We start from the raw sequence: 21,215 nt of genomic DNA, 5'->3' as shown, positions 1-21,215 counted from the left end.
AAATTTGCAGGGCGCTCAGCTGTCTGCCCGGGAGGAGCGCCACCTCCTCCATGTGCCACGGAGCCTGGTGGAGAGCTGCCCAATGGCTCCTTGTGGATGTGGCCTCGTTTCCTTCAGGATCTTCAGCGTCTGAAGGGCCAAGGAAGCGACAGCTGGACTGGGGTCATGCTTCATTCCCTGAAGGCCTGCGATAAGAGGAACAGAGAGGCATGATGACCCAGCTCTCCCCTCTGGCAGGAGGGAGCGAGGGACAGGCATGTCACCTGCTGGCTGCCCCAACATCCCACTCCCTGGCTTACTTTGGTAGATGTGCTCTCTGTCAGCCCGCTGCTCATCCCTCATGTGCCGCCCTAAGAGCCCTGCGAACACAAAACCCCGTCAGCGACCCCCGCTGTTCCGTGGGTGCAGCATGGAGGGCCGGGGATGGGGGAAGCTCAGCCTCGTGGCTCACCGATGAACCTCACGGCCTCCAGTCGCAGGGTTTCCTGCAGGCTCTGCAGGTAGAGCAGGCAGTCGCCCAGGTAGTCCTGCGCTGCACTCTGTCTCCTCCTCTTGGTCAGCTGAAGAGGGAAGAATGTGAGGTCAGTGCAGGCTGGTCCCGACCCTGTCCTGGGGTGTGGGAATGGGCATACTGTTGCGCATACACACCATGCAGTCGCTGATCTGCCAGAACTGCTCTGTCTGCACCAGGTGCTCCAGCTTCCTCCAGCGCAGGAACCGTGCAGCACCAAGGAGGGCTTTCTGGGAGGCCTGCCAAAGAGCTGAGATAGCACCGCAGCCCGAGCAGCCGCAGAGCCCGTGTCCCCAGAGCCCCTCTGCAGGGAGGATGCAGCAGCAGGGGCTGATGCTGCTGTGGGCTGCAGTACTCTTGATGTATGGGGGGCACCACGGGAGCAGCATCACCCTCCCCCAGATGAACCTGATTCCCACCTTGGACACGTTCTCTTCCTCATCGTGCAGGTGTAGATACAGCAGGACCAGGTTCCTGCACACCGTCTTCTGCATCTTCCTCTTTTCTTGGCCCTCCACAAAGCTCAGCGTTTTGAGGAAGAAGTCGATGGAGAGCTGACGCACCGTGCCGGACTCCTGTGGAGGAGGAAGGAAGGACATCTGTGTCAGCAGCTCCAAGTCCATGGCAAGCAGGGACAGCACCACCAGTGAAGTGGGGGCAAAATCTCCGAGCTGAGAGGATGCAGATCTTGAGGATGCCCTCAGAACTGCTCCAAAGTGTGCAAGCTCTGCCCAGCGGAAAGTCTGTCCAGGACCACACAGTGCCTGAACCTGGTGAGCGGCCAGGAAAGTCCCCTGGTGCGCTGTCACAAGGCAGCAGGCATGGGCACGCTGGGCTGGCAGCCACATCCCTCGTGTGCTGGACTCCCTATCATCCTTACATCGTTAAGCAGAGCTGGGAGCTTGCCGGCCAGCTCCAGAGCCATGACGCTGAGCTTAACCTCCTTCAGGAGGTGCAGCAGGTTGCTGAATATTGGTAGGGCCGTGGCACGGATGTCACTATCTGCATCCTGCAGCTGCTCCATGATGCACGGCAGGAAGATGATCATTGTCCTTGCCTGTGGGGAAAAACACCCCATCCTTTAGGTACAGCAGCAAGCGTAATGAGGGCAAGGCTACTCCAGTACCAGCCCTGAATAGCAGGCAGTGATGGGGTGGGCAGAGCGCACCAGCTCCTCACTGCCTGAAGAGTTGCCGAGATGTACATGGCCCCGCTACAGCCCCATGGCAGGCCCAGCCCAACCTGTGGCATTCCTGGCCACCCCTGCTCACCGTGTCCTGCCTCATGCTGAGCTGCAGGATGCCCCTGAGCACCAGCTGCTGCATGCCCACCCTCTTGCTCTGCAGATAGTGGGCAAAGATTCCTATGATGCGGTGCAGCTCTTTGCTGAGGTCCATGCATTCCAGCATCTGCAACAACACACGTGGCTCTTAGTGCTGGATCTAACAGTCAGCTTGGGGAAAGACAGCAGGCCCCGAGGGAGGCAGCAGGGCTCGTGCTGCCAGTGGCCTTGCAGCCTCCAGTGTTCTCTGCTTCTGCAGCTGTTGCTCACCTCAACGAGGAAGACCATGGCCACCATATCCCAGGAGTAGAAGTTGGTGCTGAGCAGCTCAACCAGCTGCTGGAAGATGGGGTCACGCAGAGCAGCAGGCAGTTCCCTCATCACCCTGCAGGGATAAGAAGGCACCGTGAGCCCTGAACCAGGCAGACACAGCTCTGGCTGTGCAGCCCTCTTGCCACTGCTGCAGGGGCCACAGGCTCTGGTGCTGTGGCTGCAGTTTGGCTGAGAACTGGGGACCCCCGTGACACCACAAGGAAGGGCTCCCACCTGGCCACCACCTGCACACCCTGGAGGTGGGTCACAGTGCTGAGAAGCGCGTCCCAGCCCCCCTGCTCCTGGATGGCCTCCATCTGCTTCTGGAGGCCCACGCTGCAGAGCAGCACCTTCAAGGACTGCACCGCGGACCTGCAGGTGGAGAAGGGTGCGAGTCACATCAGGAGCCCCAGCACCGGGTCCCTGGGTGCAGCAGGGGGACGGGGATGTGGCACCTGATGGGAGTGAGCTGGTGCTGCTGTTGCCCCTCCCAGAAGATTTCCACCTCCTGCAGCGTCAGCTCCGTGGTGAAGGACACTTGCAGGAGAAGGGCTGGGAAGAGCTGGGGGAAGATGGCTTCAGCCTCCTTGAGGACCAGAGGCAGCTGGAGTATCTCTGGTAGGATCCTTTCTGCCTGCAGAAAGCACCCGGATATGATTCTTGCCCTGTCCCCTGGGTTTCCACCCCGTCTCTAGAAGAGTAGGGATGGAGAAAGGGAGGGGGGGGGAGGGAGACCCCCAGAGCCCCAGGCAGGTCTATGGATGCATCCCAGGGCAGGAAGAAGGCTCGGGGGTGGACAGGGAAGGGGAGTGGGGACTCAGCTGGGGTTCAGCTGGGTGAATGAGGAACTCACGGCCAGGGCAAGGACACGTGGCCTCTCCTTGATGAATGGGGAGGTGTGCTGCAGAGTGTGGTTTATGAGCACTTGGAACACCTCCTGCAGCACCGTCTTCACGGTTGAAGACTCCGAGAGCATTTCCCTCCACATGGTGACAGCAACTCTGCAGGTCCCCAGGGCTGTCAGCGTGGCTGCTCCTGCCTGGCTGACGGCCGTGGGGTGGGGAGGGGGGGGGAGAGGAGCCCTGAGGGCTGTGGCCCCATACCTGGAGCAGGTGAGAGAGCAGACCAGCAGGCTGCTGACCATCTCCTTTGGGAATTTGCTGGCCAGCACAAGCAAGGCCCTGCTCAGGCTTTCAAGAGCTGGCTTGGCTTTGATGGAAGGCAGGCTGCTGTGGATCGCCTTCACAATCTTTTGCACCTGGAGGGGGGGAGCATGGGTGAGAATGGGATGGCACCAGAGCAGGGCCCTGCTGCCATCCCCACTGCTGCCTGCCGGCCAAGCGCAGTGCCAGGGATGGAGCAGAGCCCCCAGGGCTGGAGCGGAGGCAGCAGCAGGTTCCCACCTGCTGTGGAGGGAAGCGAGCCTCTCCTGCGAGCACATCCACCATGTGGGCAGCCAGCTGGGTGCTGTGGAGGCTCGGTGCTTTCATGCTCTCAATGGCTGTGAGTAAAATGTTGACCTTTTCAGGGTACAGGAGGTATTTCAGAAGGACCTGTGGGAGGGAGGAGAGGAGGGATGACTTATCCTCTGCTTGGCTGCTCAGCTGTGCAGGTGTCCCAGGAGAACTGGGAGCAGAGGCTGTGCTGGGTGATGCCAGGGATATGAAGCGTGAGGGCCCCAAAGGCACCAGGGCTGCTCGGGGACAGTGCGTGCACTCTTCCTGACACTGCAGGCCTGGGTTCTCCTGTGGGCTCAGGGTTTGCTCTTTGTACCTCGAAGATATTTCTGGCTCTGTCCTCACGGGAAACCTCCTGGTGGAGCGAAGTTTGGCTGTCCCAGAGCTGTGGTACTGTGCGCTCCTCCGGTTGCCATGGCAGTCCTGGACAGGAGCACACACGGTGTCAGTGAGGGGTCTGGGCATCTGGAGGGACCTAGCCCAACACAACTCCTCTCACTTGGGGCAGCGATGAAGATGAAAAGCTGATGAACAGCATTAATCGCCTCATCTCTGGTCCTGTCATCCGTGGAAGTGCAGGACAGGATGAGGTGTCCGACCAGCTTTCCCAGCACGGGGAAGCGTTGGTTCTCCTGGCACTTGTGCTGGAACACCGCGGTTCCAACGAAGCAGGTGCACAGCTGGGGAGAGAGGCAGCACGGCTGAGTGGGCAGCAGGGCCCAGCCCAGGCTCTGTGCAAGCCTGGACACAGGTGGGCTCTGGCTGGGGAGCCAGGATGTGGTCCCAGAGCTGAGCGCGCCGGGACTCCCTACCTCAGGCAAGACGCAGGTGTTGCTGAAGGCGAGCAGCCTGGCAATGCACACCACAGCCCTCTCCTCCACGGCCGCCAGCTGGCACGTGGTGAAGGGCAGCAGGAGCTGTGGAGAGAAAAGTTGCTGTTGTGCCCACAGCACGGGGCACTCGTCCTTCCCCTTGCTCCCCAGTTGCAGCAGGGTGGGTGGTTGCGTCCCTGTCCTGCTGCAGCCCTGCCATCTTCCCGCTGCTCCCCACCCATCCCTCTAACACCACACGGGCTAGTTTTGGGCCAGCACCCCCTGCCCGCAGCAGGCCCTTGGGGGACCTCGTGTGGATCCCTCCTTTGTGGCCTTGAACCATCCCCGCAAACCCCAGCGTTGCCACATCCAAACCTCCATGATGTTCTGCAGCTCCACGAGGACAAAGCGGCCAGCGCTGCTCACCAGCACTTGCAGCAGGTGGTGCAGGGCTTCCATGGTCTGCAAAGGAGGACAGGGGTCAGGGCGGCCTGCCCTGCTGCGTCCTGCTGGCAGCAGAGGGGCATCCCGGGTGCTGGTGCCCAGGAAGCGTCCCCAGGGCTCAGCTGATGCGCACCTCCACGTAGAGTGCCGCATCCAGGTCCGCGTCGTCCTCGTAGCGAGGGAGGTGGAGGACGCTGCCGAGGCAGGCACGCAGGAGACCGTTCTTCTCCTCTGGAAGCAGCCATGCTCCACTGCGAGGGGAGAGAGGGCAGAGGTGTGATGCTCCGCTCAGCACCCTGTGCCCTGCAGCCTGTCCCGCTCAGGGCCCCGGCTGGGACCAATGCCTCCACGCTGGCAAAGCCGTGCTGGGGCAGTACCTCATGGCGGCGATGGTGCTCATGGCCTGCTGCCGGAGCTCCGTGTCCAGGTGCTCGGCGGGCTCCTCCTGCAGCAGCGCCTGTGGGCACAGCAGGATGGGATGGGATGGGATGGGATGGGATGGGATGGGATGGGATGGGATGGTGCAGTGTGCCCTGCTTTGTGTGCAGAGCCCAAGCACCCCATCCAGGCCCCCAGTCCTGGCCCTCGTTCAGGGCTCCCCAGTGACCTTGCAGTGGAAGGGCTGTGCCCTCAGCCCAGCCCTGCAGTGCTCCATTACCTCAATGCACAGCACCACCTTCAGCACGTAGTCACACAGCTGGCTGTGGACCACGCTGTCCGTGATGGCAGCTGTGCAGGCAGTGCGGACGCAGGCCAGAAAGCGCAGCTTCTGTTCCTGTGTCTGAGACAGGAGGGGAGTTACAGGGGTTGGCATCGGGGGACCCCGGCACCCTCTGGGCACAGCCGGGCAGGGGCAGCCATGGAAGCACAGAGTGCACACTACCTGCGGTCTGCATGCACAGCAGGCGTCGATGTAGCTCAGGGGATCCTCGTCCTGAGGTGACACGACGGAGGCAAAAGGATCCTCAGCTGAGCCCACGGGCCCCTGCTGGGGCTGCACCCCATGCACCTCGCCGGGCCCCTGCGGGGCCGTGGGGGTGCGGGATGCTCCGCGCCTCTCTGGCCAAGCCTCTCGAACTCAGAGTGGGGGTCTCTGCTCCATCTCGCAGCGAGGAACAGCGGCAAATGAGCCTCGTGTTCCAGCTCTGCCTCCTGGTGGTCAAAGCCCATTGTAACAGGGCTGTGATCTCACCCCGTTCCATCCGCCTCCACATAGAACCCCTCCTCTTGCCCTGGGCTCGCCCCAGAGCCCCACAGCCGTCCCTGTCCTTGGGCAGGTTCGGTCTGGAAGGAGCCCTTGTATTCACTGTGTGTGTTTGCCACAGCTGCGGTGTTGGGATCCGGGAGTCCTTCTTCAGTCCATCCCCGCATCCCCCCCTGTCAAATTAAACCATGTTCTGGTCTCCATTGGGACGGAGTTGATTTTCCCTTCTTGGCATCTGGTGCTCTGTTTCGGCTTTAGGAAAAAAACAGTGTTGGTAACGCAGCAGTGTTTCTAGCTGTTGCTGAGCTAGATGGGATGGGATGGGATGTGATGGGATGGGATGGGATGGGATGGGATGGGATGGGATGGTGCAGTGTGCCCTGCTTGGTGTGCAGAGCCCAAGCACCCCATCCAGGCCCCCAGTCCTGGCCCTCGTTCAGGGCTCCCCAGTGACCCTGCAGAGGAAGGGCTGTGCCCTCAGCCCAGCCCTGCAGTGCTCCATCCCTGCAGGCATTCAAAGGCAGGCTGGATGTGGCTCTGGGCAGCCTGGTCTGGTGGTTGGCGACCCTGCACATAGCAGGGGGTTGGAACTGGATGATCTTTGAGATGCTTTTCAACCCAGGCCATTCTATGACTGTACAGTTCCATACTGGAACAAAGATAAAATGGTAACTATGTAAAACATGGAGTCAAACCTGTGTGATTTGTCCACACCAGGAGGTGATTAGAAAACAATTTGTAAGCTACAAAGCTGCTTGCTGGAAAGGAAAAGAAAATAAAACTACAAGAATAAGGGAAAACCTTTCTTCCTGAAAATAGGAAGAATAATGGACCTGACATGAAATTTGGGTGAAGCTGCCTGATTTTATGAAGCTATTCCCATTATTTTCTTGGTGCTGTGTTTCCCAAATGAGTGGTTTCTGGCTGTGCTGCAGCACCAGTCTGCATGTGAACATCAACTCTATTCACCATCTGGGAAGATTAGGACTTCCCTTCTCCCACCAGCACCACTGAATTACAGTTACTCAGTGGTTAAACAAACGAATCCTTAAAGAAGGGTTTACAGCTGTCGTGTTATCTGAAGTGCTTGGGGCATTCTGATGCTATTAAGCTCTATGTATTAACAAGTTCAAAAAGAAAAGGTAGGCATCTGATTGTTGTGACAGTTTCTAAGTTATTTGGAAAGCTGTACCACCCAACCACTCCTTCGGTTTGATGGAGGTGACAAAGCTCAGTTTAATTTCTGACTGCTGTTTAAATTCTGAAGCTCGAGCTGGTTCCTGGAGCAGAAAAAGCTCGGAAGCTGTCCCTCCTACAAGCAGGCACCTCTGAGCAAAATATGACATCTCCGTTTCTGATGGTAAGGTCAGGAGATCTGATTCCAGCGTCTAGCTTTCGGCTTCATGCTATGTTAGTGGGACCTTTGGAATCTAGCACTGACCAACAGCAACTGACAGGCTGGTAACAGTGCACCCCAAAACAGTTATGTGTCTATTTATGTTATGAGGGAAAATTGCATTGCATTGAGATTTCCTATTTTTACACTTTGCAGATCTAACTCGCTGCTGGAAGAATCCTGTACGCCTTGTTCACACCATTTTCAATGAGCTGGATGAGTCTGTTGTTGGCATTTTAATACCATTGACCAGGCAGGCAATATGTATGGAGTATTTGGCTCTCTCTACAGTCATGAATGTTTGAGTATCTTCAACATGTGGCTCATTGCTTCCATTTCAGGCTGCCCAGAGAAGCTGTGGGTGCCTGTCCTTGGTGTTGAAGGCGAGGTTGGATGGGTGATGGGCAGCCTGAGCTGGTTAGTGGGCAGCCAGCCCATGGCAGGGTGTTTAGAACTTAATGATCTTGAAGGTTTCTTCCAACCCAAGCCCTCCCGTGATCCTATGATTCTGTGATTTCATTCAGGTTTATTAAGATGAGATGAGTTCTCCTAAATGCGCTGTTCTCCATATGATTATAATTGGAGTCTAGATGGATGACTTAAACCAGGCTCCAAACTTTTTGATGGCCAAAATGAAATGAAATCAATCCTTTACTGTGTCAGTAGTCTGTAACTAGAGCTTATCAGGTAATTCCCAGCCTCCTGCCTGTATCAGTGGCTGCACACAGTGAAAAAGTCTGATGGGATTTTAACCTCTAAAATGTTCCAAAGCAACCAGAGGGTGAATATATTCACTATGCAAATACCTGCAGGAATAAGCTTGTCATGTATGTCCTCAGGTAGCACAGTAGTTAATGGTGGGACTCAGTAGGTCATGCTGAAAGTTGAGTCTGCTGATCTTGAAGGTCTTTTCCAGCCTACATGACATTATGCTAATATTTCTGTATTTCTTTCTGTTCAGCTCCCAGAAAACCTCCCACCCAGCCCCCAACTGACCCCGTGGTGAAAAATAAAACAGAAACCTCAGTAACGCTGGCATGGTCCCCTCCGAAGATGCAACGCCCCATTCCAATCGATGGCTACATTGTGGAACCCAATAAACTAACTGGCTTCACGTGGGTGAGGTGCCACGAGTCTCATGTCCCCGTCCCAGAGTTCACGGTGAGCAATCTGTCTGAAGAGGCTGATGATCAGTTCCGAGTGTCTGCAGTCAATGCGCATGGACAGAGCCCGTCTCTGGAATTCCCAGGGAGCGTGCACCTTGGTAAGCACAAAAACCCCAATGGAAATGGGTCAGTGTGAGCTGAGCAGCTGTGTTGGTTCCCTAAAGATGTTTCCTTTGACTTTAAGGATAGTAGTGCATTAACACACCAAAGGCTTTCCTTTATTACTAGTTCTCCTGTCTACCTCCAGCTACCACTAAAGTGATACAAGTTATGTTTCTGTGACAGAGACGTGAATATCCTTATCTTTTGATATCACACATGTGCAAGAGGCAGAACTTTCTGTAACAGATCTTAAGCATAGAAGTGCTTCTTCCAGCACTCATGCAAAGGGAGACGTAGAAATGTACCTATAATTTAATCTTCCATCTCTAAATGAGATACCAGACTTGCATCTAAAGAGCATTAAGACATACATGTTGTTCTTCCTCAGAACCAGTCCTGGCTGTGAAATCCCCCCTAACAGCTGGTGAAGCTGTACCTGGAGGGGATGCCATGTTTACTACTGATCTTACAACAATGTGTTGCAGCACTTGGTACCTCAGTGGTAAAGTCTTACAGGAAAGCGAGACCTGCATCATCAAGAGAACCCAAACTACTCACAGCCTAATCATAAAGAACATCACCAAGAATGATGGTGGAGCAGAAGTGAAATTTGTTGCCGAAAATGTTGATGTCAGCACCAAGATGAGAGTGAGAGGTATTTGCTTTGATCCTTCTCCTTTCCTCTTACAGTCAAGGCATAGTTGCTGTGATCTGATGATTAGAACTGGGGCTGCAGGCATTCACTGACTGTACCAAATACCTGAAATTGCATCCCATGGACTGATGTGAGTCCTGGTAATGACCTAAACATGATAGCTCTGAGTGTAGGGTAAGCCAGTCTACCCAGCTGCTTGGTATCTGAACCAGATTGCTTCATGCCAGCTGATGAATGTCTGCAGTTCACAGCTCTTGGCCAGTGCATTCAGTCACCAGGTTTACCACTGCATCACCATAGAGCAGTACTTTCAGCTCCAGGTTCAGACAGCCTTTCTGATTGCACTGGAATAGTTTAGAAGTAGGGGAGCAATCATTCCAATAATATCTCTATCAATCAGCTTTGCATGACAAAAGAGAACAAATAAACATTCATGATGGGAGGACCTGTTTGTCATTGGGTGGAAACCTCTGCAGAAGCATGTTTAGAGCATTCTTAATCAGTAGAAGGAGATGTTTGGTTGTTTTTTACTTAGTAAATCCGGCAAGAAGACCAAATGAAATATCTTGAATTGCTCAGCAGTGACACAATGATGAGTGCAGGAACAGAAGGTGATACTTTTTCAGAGATGTTGCAGCAAACATTGACCACGTTAGCCTGATATCAATTGAAATAACGAGGCCTTTGCTCCTGACAGGTGCTGCAGTGAGATTTACCAATAAGAGCAAAGATGTAGAAAAGATCTCCGCTCGGCTGCGTGAGGAAGCCAAACTGCAGGCTGAGCTTTCAGACACAGGCGCTACTGTGGAGTGGATGAAGGGTGGGAAGGAGCTCAAGGCCAGTGAAAAATAGGAACTGCACATTGTGGGGAAGAAACACACCCTGAAAATTCACAGCATCTCAATGGATGATGCTGTAAGTTGTCAGTGCATCTGTGAGGGGGATAAAATGCATGAGTTTGCATGATGAGGCTCTTCATCATATTCTGCTGGCTTGTCACCCTTGTTGATCCATGGAGAAACAAGAAAGGCCTAGAGTAGTGTATGCACTTTGGCATTGGAGAGCTTACTTAATTGCTTCTTCTCAAAGAACAAACTCCAGAGAGTCATGGAGACATCTCCAAACAGAATTGAATAATGGGACTAAATCGATGGAGAGCAGAACTTCCTGCCACGGCTTGTCAGCTAGTCTTAATTTTGCTTTTCTTCTCTCTGTCATGTTAGCATAATATTTCATACTGGCAGGTCTGCCCAAAGAATTAAATGAATTAGCTGATGGACGTTTCCATGTGCTTTGCACTGTAATGTGACTATCAAATGAGTAATCAATGCTGTTATTTTAAAATCTGTGTTGGCAAGCTGTAAGACAAACAGCTGCTGTTGGTAGCTTGGTTACTGCAGAATCAGCTTTCGTGTATCTCATAGATAGGGAAGAGACCCTTAAGGGTCAGCTAGTTGGACTCCCTTGCAATGAACAGGGGCACCGCAGCTCCATCAGGTGCTCTGAGCCCTGTCCATCCTGACTTTGAACATCCTCAGGCTCACAAATCTTATACCTATGCCACACACTCGCAGTATTTCACCATTCAGCATCGCCACTTGTATCTTCTCTTGCTGTAAATCAGAGCGAGCTGGTATATCATCTGCTGTGCGGGTCAGCTGTGTCTCTCCCATGGGCATCACGTGGCTGCTGGGAGGCTCTGAAGAGCTGCAGCCAGAGGTGTGTCACCCGCTGGGCCTCGTGCCCAAAGGAGCCCACAGGAAAGTGTTGTTGCAGTTTGTCATGCACTGCACTGCCATGAGACTTGACGTGCCAGACATCCTCTGACACGTGAGCTCCTGCATCCAGGCAGGACATCTGAGACGTCTCCTTCAGCCTGACGTGGCTGCAGTTTCACACTGATTTTACTAAGGAAGGAGAAGGCACGTGGATGAAACTCTTTTCCTGCTCTTCCTGGCATTAGCTCATAGTACAAGTAAAGCACTGTCAGGTCAAGCCTGGAGGAGTAATGCTTGTCACTGACCTGTTCCTGTTCAGGGTGGAGCTGGAGGGTAAAATAACACAAGAAATTGTCATTGAAATTCAATATCTGTGAAATTCAGCTGGCTGCATTCACAGAACCTGGCGTTAAGATCTGTTTTCTGGTTTATTTCTTGAGCCTATTTTCCATAACCCAGTCCTCATTTATGAACCGAAGGTCTACTGAAAACCTTTCGCTGTGTATGCTCATGCTGCAGTGCAGCTCTTGTGACCTTTAACAGCACATTCAAGTTCCTCTGATCACAGGATCCTTAAGGTTGATTAAGACCCTCTAGTCCGACTGCTCACCCATCTCCACCAAGATGCTCACCATCAGCTAGCTAAAAACTCAGCAGAGATGATAGATCAAGCCCAACACTGGATTTGGGATGGCTAGAGATTCCTAAGATATTGAAGGATTGCTTGCAGGTGGTGTTGGCTCAGGTATTCACCCTGCATCCCACCTCCCGTTCTGTTTGGTTGAGAATCATGCATTCTGCAATTTCTCTTTGTAATTCAAAGCCCCTTTCTTTATCTGTTAAAAAACTGATCTAAAACAAGCCAAGAAGACTCCGTTGGAACTGGTTGATGCAGAACAAAGGCATCCCCAAAGGACAAGTTTCACTGTTTGATGAACATTATTGGATGAGAGCTAAGCTAAGATTTAAAAAGTTCTGGGGCTGTCTCTGCGCATCAAATCCAGAGGAAGTCTGCATGATTCCCTGAGAATGGATACCTCCTACTTTGGTGTAGGGTGAAGGGAACACTAGCAGTAACTCCTATCACAAAATGTCACATGGCTCAGACAAAATGCCATCAAGAGGGCTTAATTAGGAGCACCAAATGGTCACAAGATGGTCTTAGGGCAGGGAAGTAATCTATCTATGTGATACTGATTGATGCTATTAGTTCTAAACAGCTTGACTCTAGAGGGTCACCTAGGGTCTTCTTTGGTCACCTAGTTTTACAAGAATAGATGACTCCTGTCTATTACAATTTTTAACTCATTATTTGTTCACTGATGCCATAAATGTGCCTGGCATAGCAATTGGCCTTGGTATATTCAGTGACTGAAAGCAACAGTTGTTGCTCTAAGAAATGCAATACTAAGCTAGGTCTGCCTGTAGCTGACAGCCATCAGCTTGCTCCTCAGGCAGGTTCTGTCTGGATGGAATGAAGTGCATGAAATACTGATGTGCTCTTCAAACGCTGCTTGTTAGCTTAGAGACAAAGTGTTGAATAGGTTTGTTCATGCATTGCAAACACGTTACTTATCTGCCTTCATTTTAGCTTCAGAAGAACGTGTGCAGAATACAGAATTGATTAAAAGAAATAACAACTGTCTGCATAGAACTTACTCTTTCCTTACACAGGAGAATCAAGCACACGTTTGTATGTGAGTACCTCCAGAGGTGAAACTCAATCACCCAAATGTAATGAGCAGAGACATTACAATCAGTTCTAACTGTATCTTCATGCTGTGCTGAATAAGCCTGAGTCAGGATGTAAACCACTTTCTCTTTTTTTCTTCAGATGAAGCCATTAATGTTGTCAGCAAGCCCAAAACCACTTCAGAAATATCAGTCAGTCCTTCTGAAGACCTGGAGCTGGTGTGTGAGGTGTCAGCTGCAAGCGGAGCTGTCGTATGGAAGAAAGATGAAACAGAGGTGAAGCAGGACCAGAGGACAACCATCATCTCCAAGGGGACGCACCGCAAGCTCATGGTCAAAAATGTGACCCTGAAAGACCAAGGGAGCTACAGCTGTGAAACAAAAGATGACAAAGCAACATTCCAAGTGAAAGTCAGAGGTGAGAAAATGCTTGGAATCCCAGAGATAAAGGAACGGTTCATTTGGTGTGTCTTGCATTTGGAGGATCAACTGACAGCCTCTCTGGTGCAAAACATTTTGGCTATAGGACTTTCTTGGTCATCTAGTATCATAGCAACACTTTTCTACATGTGATTTACATCCAGGAATGAATTACTGCAACAAAGGGGAGTACAGCTGCGAGGCTGCTGGCTAGAAACTCACCTTCAAGATTCATGTAACTGGTAGGAAATACGTTTTGGTTGATATTCTTTGATTATTCCCTAGTCTGGCTGTGGAAATGTCTGTGTGAACGTGTCCTCTTTATTCTGCCATGAAACTGTTTTGAGAAGGATGAAAAGAAATGCTTACAAACGTGCAGCTAAAATGATTATTTGTTTTTAACAATATTTCATCCAGCTCTTCCCCTGCAATTACTTTTATCATCATCAATTGTCCATGGATGTCCAACTGTGATTTGTACAATGTGCAACACTGCTCTACCAGTTGATATTTCAACAGTACTATTTACACAGACGTCCTTTTCTGCTCCAAATCCACACCAGCCATGGGAGAGGGAGTAGGTGAGCATCTTCCTCCATTAGCTTGATCTAAATCTGACAGCTTCATCCAATCCAGGGCTTCTCCAAGACCTTTGAAAATTCTGTTACTGTTGAGGAGACAGCAGGCTTCTGGGCTTAGGTTAGAATATGGTGCCCTGTTGATGGGTCCTGAGATGTCCAAGCCTTACATAGAGAAAACCATCACTGCTCTTAAGATGTTTTGCAAGCAGGTGAAACTTGATTGAAGTGTGGCAGTGATGCTTTCTGAGATCTCTGGCCCCTAGTTTTTCTAGGCTTTTTGTTTGCCTCTTAAGATACAGTGAGCTGCTCTTAATTGTGGCTGTGTCCTTTGCCACGAGCATACCTCTGAGCACACAGTTATTTTGAGCTCCTCTTCTTCCAGTGGCTCGGATGAGCAATTCTGAGAGATATGCAGAATGGGGATGGCTGTGCTGCTGCTTCCTTTTCTGTCTTAGCTGTGGTTTTCCCTTGCAGGGCACAGTTCTCTGCCTGGGCCCAAGTCTGTGTGGGTCTCTCCATCCACAAAGCTGTTCACCGTGCAGGCGGCACAGGCTGAGAGGAGAGGCCAGAGCAGCTCTCCTGTTGCAACACGGAGCAGCAAGATACAAGTGGAGGAAGGGCCTGCAGCTGTACTGAGGAACTTCAACGCAATCATTGATTTTCCATCTGAAAGATAAAGAAAGAGGAATTCCCTTTCCAGCCCCTACCATCATTGTTCGGATGATTTTTATTGGTTTATTTTTTGTCCATTATATCTTTGAGGATTCAACTAACACACAGTTGCCCTATGGCCTCAGTGGAGCCACACAAGGTGCCTTTCCTTCCTGGTTGGGCAGGCAGTCACAAGATGCAGAAAGCCACGCTGGCGTCTATCCTGTTCTGTGCTGGCTGTACATGGAAATCTTGGGGTTTTCCAGATTTCAGGGCCATGTGCCTGAAACCAATTGTGCTTCTCCTGTAAGCAGAGCTGTTGGTCAGACTTGCTGGCACTAGAAATTAAAGGTGGCAGTCAGCTGAGGCCGAGGAGGTGTTAACGTAAGAGTCAGGGATGCTTTTGAGCTTCCCTTATAACTGTACGGTTCCTCAGAAAGCAGTTACGCCTGCCAGCTCCTTTCCTGTCCGGCTGTGGAGCCTTTGCTCACATGCTCCGAATCTTGCTTGAAATCATTGAGAGGAATGTAGCCAGCAGGACTTGAGGGCTGAGCTGTAGGAATGGAAGCATCCTCTGCTGTTTGAAACAGAGGGTGTTTCTAGGCTGTGTTTCAGCAGAAAGCAGGCAGTGGCGGGAACAGGCAACTATTGGCAAGGGCTCGGTGCAGCTCTTCCCTCACCCTGCACCACGACTGACAGCATGCTCTGTTTTCTCTCCAGACCAAGTTCTCCCAGTAAGAGGGCAGAGTCACCAGCTGGCAGTTGGTGTTCCTGCTTCTGCCTGGGCAAACCATCCCCTGTGGCCGAGAACCAACTGCAGAGCAGTGCCAGGGAGCCCTCTGAAGCTGAAGTCTTGGTCCTGGCAGGTAAGGGTGCAAATCCAGCTTTCAAAACACTGCTTGTCAGCAACACAGGTAGAATTCATGCTTTCAGTGGGCTTGTACCTCCTTCTGGCATTCAAGCCTGTGCCTGACATCTTTGGTTGACTCCTGTCTTTCTCAGATGAGGCTCACAAGCTGCTTGAAACCTGCTTGACAGGCAGCACCAAGCCTTTGCCTCCTTGGACAGTGAAAGTTTGACGCTAAATGCTGTGTATCTACTCTTTCCAGGTGAATCGATCCCTTGCCAATACAGGAACCCACCAGCAAGTTGCAATGATGCACGTTGTGCTTCCATCAATGGAGTGCAGTTACGATGCATGAGTCACTGCAGTTCCAAGGACAGCCTTCCACGTGACAGCAATGATGGAGAGAAGGATGTTTGACCTATTCAGTTTTGGGCCCCTCCCTGCAAGAAAACCTTGCGGTTCTGGAACGTCTTCAGCTACGAAGGTAGTGAGGGGTCTGGAGCACAAACCTTACGAGGAGCTGCTGAGGGAACTAGGATTGTTCAGCTTGGAAAAGAGCAGGCTCAGGGGAGACCTTATAACTCTCTATAACGTCCTGAAGGGAGGTTGTAGTGAGCTGGGGTTTGGCCTCTTCTCTCGTGTGATCAGTTATAGATCTAGAGGGAATGGTTTTAAGCTGTGCCAGGAAAGATTCAGGCTGGACATTAGGAAATATTACTTCCCCTAAAGGGTATTCAGGCATTGGATAGCACTGCCCAGGGAGGTGGTGGAGTCACCGACCATGGGAGTGCTCAAGAAACATTTGGGTGTTGTGTTGAGAGGTATGATTTATCCGGGAAGTATTGGTAATGGTTGGACCAGATGATTTTGTAGGTCTTCTCCAACCTTGATAATTCTGTGATTCTGAGCTGAGAAACTTTTCTTGCTCAAGTCCAGCTTCCAAGCTTAACCACCTACAATGAAGTTGATGTCGTTTTTCTGGTAGCCCTCAAGACAATGTCCGCATTTGTCCTCCAAAATCAGGAGGTAACCAGCTGCAGTGAAGTGAGCAATTTCAGTGCCTATTTCTGATGGTGGCAATGAGTTCAGAGGTCACACTTAATTGACGGTGCCTGTTTCCATTCTGACAAAGGCTGTAGTTTCAGCTGACTTCCCGAGGCTGCCATATGTGGTGGTGACGCAGCCTTGGGCTTCTTGGGGATTTGCATGACTCCCACCTTTCCTTTCTGTGTCTTGCAGGTCAGCTGGTGCTGGAAGCGGCCGGTATCTGAGTAGGAATGAAGGTGAGTGCAAGAGCAGCTGCTGAGGGGAGGAAGGAAGTCCATGCTAATGAGCTCTGTAGCATCTGCGGGTACGGAACACGAGGAGGCAGCAGTGATGCAGGGGGCTCCCCAACAGGAAGCTGTCTGATCCAAATGCTTGCTGAGAGTTTGGAAGCCCAAGCCCTTATGGTCTCTGTAAGGGTGGCTAGTAAAAAGATGTTAACCAAGATGGTGGTAAATAGTCAAAGATTATTAGCAAAGGAAAACTGACCAATGTTGATGCCTTGACCAGAAAGCTGAGGCAGTCTCAACTGGGGAGCAGTCTCCAAGAGATTCTGCCTCAGTGGTGGTCAGCGTTTAAATGAGGTGAGGTCTCAGAAGAGGTGCAGTCGAGGTCCACCCCTTCTGGGAGCACAGCTAGATTACTATCACCTGTGCTCCCGCAGCTAGCCCAACACTTGCCTCAGCTGATTAATCAGAGGTTCAAGCTGTGATTTCCCATACAGTCTCTAAGCTGAAGGCAGCATCTCCTTGATCTGATGGTGGTGTGCCTGAGTGAGGGAGTGATCCAAGCTGGATGCAGAAGAGTCATCTTGATTTCTCTCCTATTTTACTTCAGATGACACCTATTGGGTGTTAATTTCTTAAAATTTGGATCTAGGAGGTGGCCTCTCCCTTTGCTTCTGGTGAAAGCACAGATGTGCAGCAAGAGTAGAAGACAAAGAGGTTTTCTTGGTGACTGCAACACCAATTATTTGATTCAAATGTAGAACTGTGATGAAGATGGTGAAGAACAGATCCGCCTCAAAGACATGCTTGATCACATAAGGAATGAGCATGTGATCCAAGACAGCCAGCGTGGCTTTAGCAGGGGAAGGCCATGCCTAACCAATCTGGTGCTCTTCTATGATGGAGTGACGGCATTTGTGGACAAAAGGAAGGAAACTGATGTCATTGACCTGGACTTGAGCAAGATCTTTGACATGGCCCTCCACCACATCCTTATCTCTAAACTGGAGGGATGTGGATTTGACAGGTGGACCACCTGGTGGATAAGGGATTGGTTGAAAGGCCACAGACAGAGGGTGGTGATTCATGGTTCGATGTCCAGGTGGAGGCCAATAACAAGTGGTGTCATCCAGGAGTCTGTCTTGGGACCAGTGCTTTTTTACATGGTTATCAGAGACACCAATGATGCAATGGAGTGCACCCTCTGCTGTTTGCTGAGTGGTGCGGCTGATGCAGTGGAAGGAAGGGATGCCATTCAGAGGGAGCTCAACCGAGAGGTTGGCCTAGGTGAATCTAATGAGGTTGAACACAGCAAAGTGCAAGGTTTTGCACTTGGGCTGGAGGAATCCCAGGCATCTGTACAGCCTGGGAGGAGCAGTCCTTAAGAGAAGCCCCCCAGAGAAGGACCTGGGGGTCCTGGTGGATGAAAAACAGAACGTGAGCCATCAGCGTGCTCTTGCAGCTCAGAGAGCAAATGGTCCCCTGGGCTCCATCAGAAGAGGGGATGGCCAGCAGGGACAGGGAGGCGATTGATCTTCATGATCCTTGAGGTCCCTTCCAGCCCGGGCCATTCTATGATTCTGTGATTACACTCGCTGTCAGAAATAACGGCAGCTGTACAGAAGCTTGTTTTTTCTTTCTTTTTCTGGCTTTGAAGGAGAAGGGGTGGAGCAAGGGGAGACCCACTGGTCATTTGTCACCTCATGAACAGGATGGATTCTGCATTGACTGTGAAAAACCTGGGCTAGTAGCATGGGCATGTTTCAGGCTGGACTCTTCTTTTGCTGCTTGGTTTCCTTTTGGCTACAGGGAGACAGCTGTCTAAAGGTGTGTTTTCAAACCCACTCTCCAAAACCATGTTTCATTGTTGCAGGTGGTTCAGTGAGCTCTTGCAGTGCAGATGCTGTAGTTTGCTGTAGAATCTGAATGGTTTCTGTTCCTAGGGGAGGACTGGGAGGAGGTAGTGAGAAGAGAATTCAATGCCTAAGGGGAGGGGAGATCGGGGATTGGTGGGAGAGGGAACCAATAGGAGGGAGAGAGGAGTTGGGCGCAGGGTGATGGTAACACCCCTTTGTGATGTCATAATGCCCCTTTGTGATGTCATAATGCTTCTTTGTGATGTCATAATGCCCTTTGTGACATCATAATGCTCCTTTCTGACATCACGATGCCCCTTTCTGACGTCACGATGCCCCTTTGTGATGTCATAATGCTCCTTTCTGACATCACGATGCCCCTTTCTGACGTCACGATGCCCCTTTGTGATGTCATAATGCCCTTTGTGACGTCATAATGCTTATTTGTGATGTCATAATGCCCCTTTTTGACATTATAGTGCCCCTTTGTGACATCATAATGCTTATTTGTGACGTCATAATGCCCATTTGTGACATCATATCACCCCTTTGTGATGTCATACTGCCCCATATGAAGTCCAGGCAGAGTCAAAACTTATGGACCTGCACGAGGATCACTTTCAAGACAGTGGCTCTGTTGCTTCAAGCTTATTTGCTTCGTCCTGCTGCCACTCTATTACCAAGTATCAGCAACCTCTTGCATGATTCAACTTGCAAACGTTTGACACTAACCCTTGTGTTTCTGTGCCTTCCTAGATAATTCGAGCCCTTGTCAACCCCAAAGATCCAAACCAAGTAGTGATGTGCAGTGTGTTTCCATCAATGGAGAGTTCTTATTAAGCACAAATCGCTGCAATTCGGATGACAGCCTTCCACATGGTAACAGTGATGGACACAAGGGGCTCATCCACGTTCATGCTCTCATATCTCCTGGCTCTGCTGAAGCTCCTGACCTGAGCCTGCCAGAAACCACAGTCACCTGCCTGGATTGTGACCCAGCGCCTTTGCAGTGCTGCCCATCCCAAGCACAGCCCGAGTGCCCCAACAGCAGCACCACCATGCAGGAGCAGGGCAGCATCAGTGAGGTGAAGCTGAGCATCTTAGATGGGGACTTAGAGTCAGGCTGCCAGTCCCAGGCACCAGGCAGCAGCACCAGCTCTGAGCCACTCTCATCTTGACAAGAGGAGTCCTATCTTCACCCTTGACCTCTCAAGCCCTCCTGTCTTTTATTGAATAAAGTCACTCTCATGCTCAATCATCGCCTTGACTGCATTCCGAGTCTTCATTCACAGGGATTGGGATGAATGCAACAAACAGCAAGGCAGCTCAGCTTGCAATGCTATGGCTGTGGGGTTCGTGCAGGCAGAGCTCTGGGTTCCCATTTTGCATGGCTTTGGGATGTCAGCAGCAAGATCTCTACCATTTTGTATGGCAGCAAATAATCTCTAGCATCCAGGTTGCTGCTCATGATAATCCCAGTCTTCCTGGCTGTCGCTTTGTGATACCTTTCAAAGCCTTTTGATACTCTTTGATGCCTTGGCTGCTCCCTAACACCTCTGTCCTCCTGCCATGTTGACTCATGTCTCCCACTTTGAAGCTGGCTTTGCAGATCATCTCCAGCCCTGTCATCATCACGCTGCAGCAGGAGGTGCTCACCTGGCCCAGTGTCTGGCAGTACTGCTTGTTCTGCAGATGAGCAGCTGCCTCCTCATCTCTTCAGCTACAGTAGTTTTTCTCAGGGCAGTTAGATGCAGTCATGCTCCTCTGGATTTGGTGTGTTAAATCCATGCTGCATGGCAGCAGTCAGTGCAATACAAAGGTGTTCTGTGTGCCGCAGCATTTCTCTAGGGGCTGCCAAAGGTAGAAGCACAACACAGCACCATCCTTCTGACAGTAATGTCTGTGAGTGTTAGACATGTGAGCACTGCATCATCCCCAGCGTGTCAGTGCTTTTCCACACCAACCTGACTCTCACACTCTGCACTGAATGTAACTCTGCTCTTGTGGAGACAAATGCTTTCTGTCACATCCTCCATCCCTGCAACCATTTGCCGGTAGGCAGCTCTTGCAGAAGAATCAAGCAGCAGAACCTTTTGCTCACCCTACAGCATGCAAATGCTATGAAAGCAGAAATAACCTGGCGTGCTGTGGGTCTGCAAGGCTTCACAGATGGGAGAGGTAGATTGTGTTTTTGCAGTGGAAGTTTCCAGTATTTTCAGTACATAGTGTAGGCCCTAACTGAATATATAACCCTCTTGTAAAACAGCTGTATAAGTAGTTTTTCCACCAAGAAAGTTGCTGAACAGAGTTAAGTTCAGACTGGGGGCATTCTGACATGGGTAGAATTGAGACAAGCACAAGATAAATACGCAGGGTGGGTAGAGCCCAGCACAGGACAGAATGAATGTACTGACTGTTGGAAACATTGCCCTGCTCTGTCCGCAGAAAAGTACAAGGCAAACCTAAAAACAAGAGGTTGGTAACTGACCTATATATTAGGTCAATTCAATTTCAATATATGGAAAGGAATCCTAGCAACAATCTGGAGGACTATGGCACAAGGCCATATTATATCAGGCTCTAGCAAATTTACAGGCAGTCACTGCACGAAGAGGTAGATTTGAGTTGCACATTATATGATTCCCACAAAGATTAAGGAAATCTGAAGCTTTCAATATATTTTTTTTTTATTCTTTTTTCATTTCATTTTTTAAACACCTGACCCAGACCCCAACCCTCACAGGAGCTGTAAAGACAACAGCATTAACCCGCAATGTAACTCTAATCCTAACCCTTACCCTGATTCTAAAATCGTCTCTAACTCCAAATGTAACAACA

The 21,215-nt window shown here is 51.0% G+C and overlaps 1 protein-coding gene and 1 long non-coding RNA gene across 3 annotated transcripts; one reads left to right on the top strand and one right to left on the bottom strand.

The window, feature by feature from the left end:
• Nucleotides 1–9: 9 nt before the first annotated feature.
• Nucleotides 10–6,020, bottom strand: LOC146754346 (maestro heat-like repeat-containing protein family member 7). Its single transcript, XM_085527533.1, has 22 exons — nt 6,011–6,020; nt 5,702–5,895; nt 5,477–5,599; nt 5,196–5,275; nt 4,952–5,069; nt 4,750–4,836; nt 4,375–4,479; nt 4,062–4,242; nt 3,879–3,985; nt 3,509–3,658; nt 3,209–3,363; nt 2,959–3,106; nt 2,561–2,739; nt 2,340–2,477; nt 2,064–2,178; nt 1,783–1,920; nt 1,392–1,568; nt 931–1,086; nt 649–750; nt 452–560; nt 300–359; nt 10–185 (listed from the first exon to the last, which is right to left on the bottom strand). Exons 1-22 carry the CDS (start codon nt 6,018–6,020, stop codon nt 16–18), a joined length of 2,802 nt encoding a protein of 933 aa, XP_085383659.1. The 3' UTR covers nt 10–15.
• Nucleotides 6,021–10,071: 4,051 nt separating this feature from the next.
• Nucleotides 10,072–15,249, top strand: LOC146754345 (uncharacterized). 2 transcript variants are annotated; one of them, XR_014939017.1, is made up of 4 exons: nt 10,072–10,256; nt 12,894–13,413; nt 13,589–13,752; nt 14,227–15,249. It is a non-coding gene; the product is annotated as an uncharacterized LOC146754345 (long non-coding RNA). The 2 variants fall into 2 exon arrangements; XR_014939018.1 differs by lacking the exon at nt 10,072–10,256 and adding an exon at nt 12,579–12,756.
• Nucleotides 15,250–21,215: the final 5,966 nt, after the last annotated feature.

This window comes from Coturnix japonica, chromosome W, assembly GCF_054131305.1.
Source record: "Coturnix japonica strain WE chromosome W, WE-NBRP24, whole genome shotgun sequence".
NCBI classification, from domain to species: Eukaryota; Metazoa; Chordata; class Aves; order Galliformes; family Phasianidae; genus Coturnix; species Coturnix japonica.
This window is presented reverse-complemented; position numbering and strand designations above follow the sequence as displayed.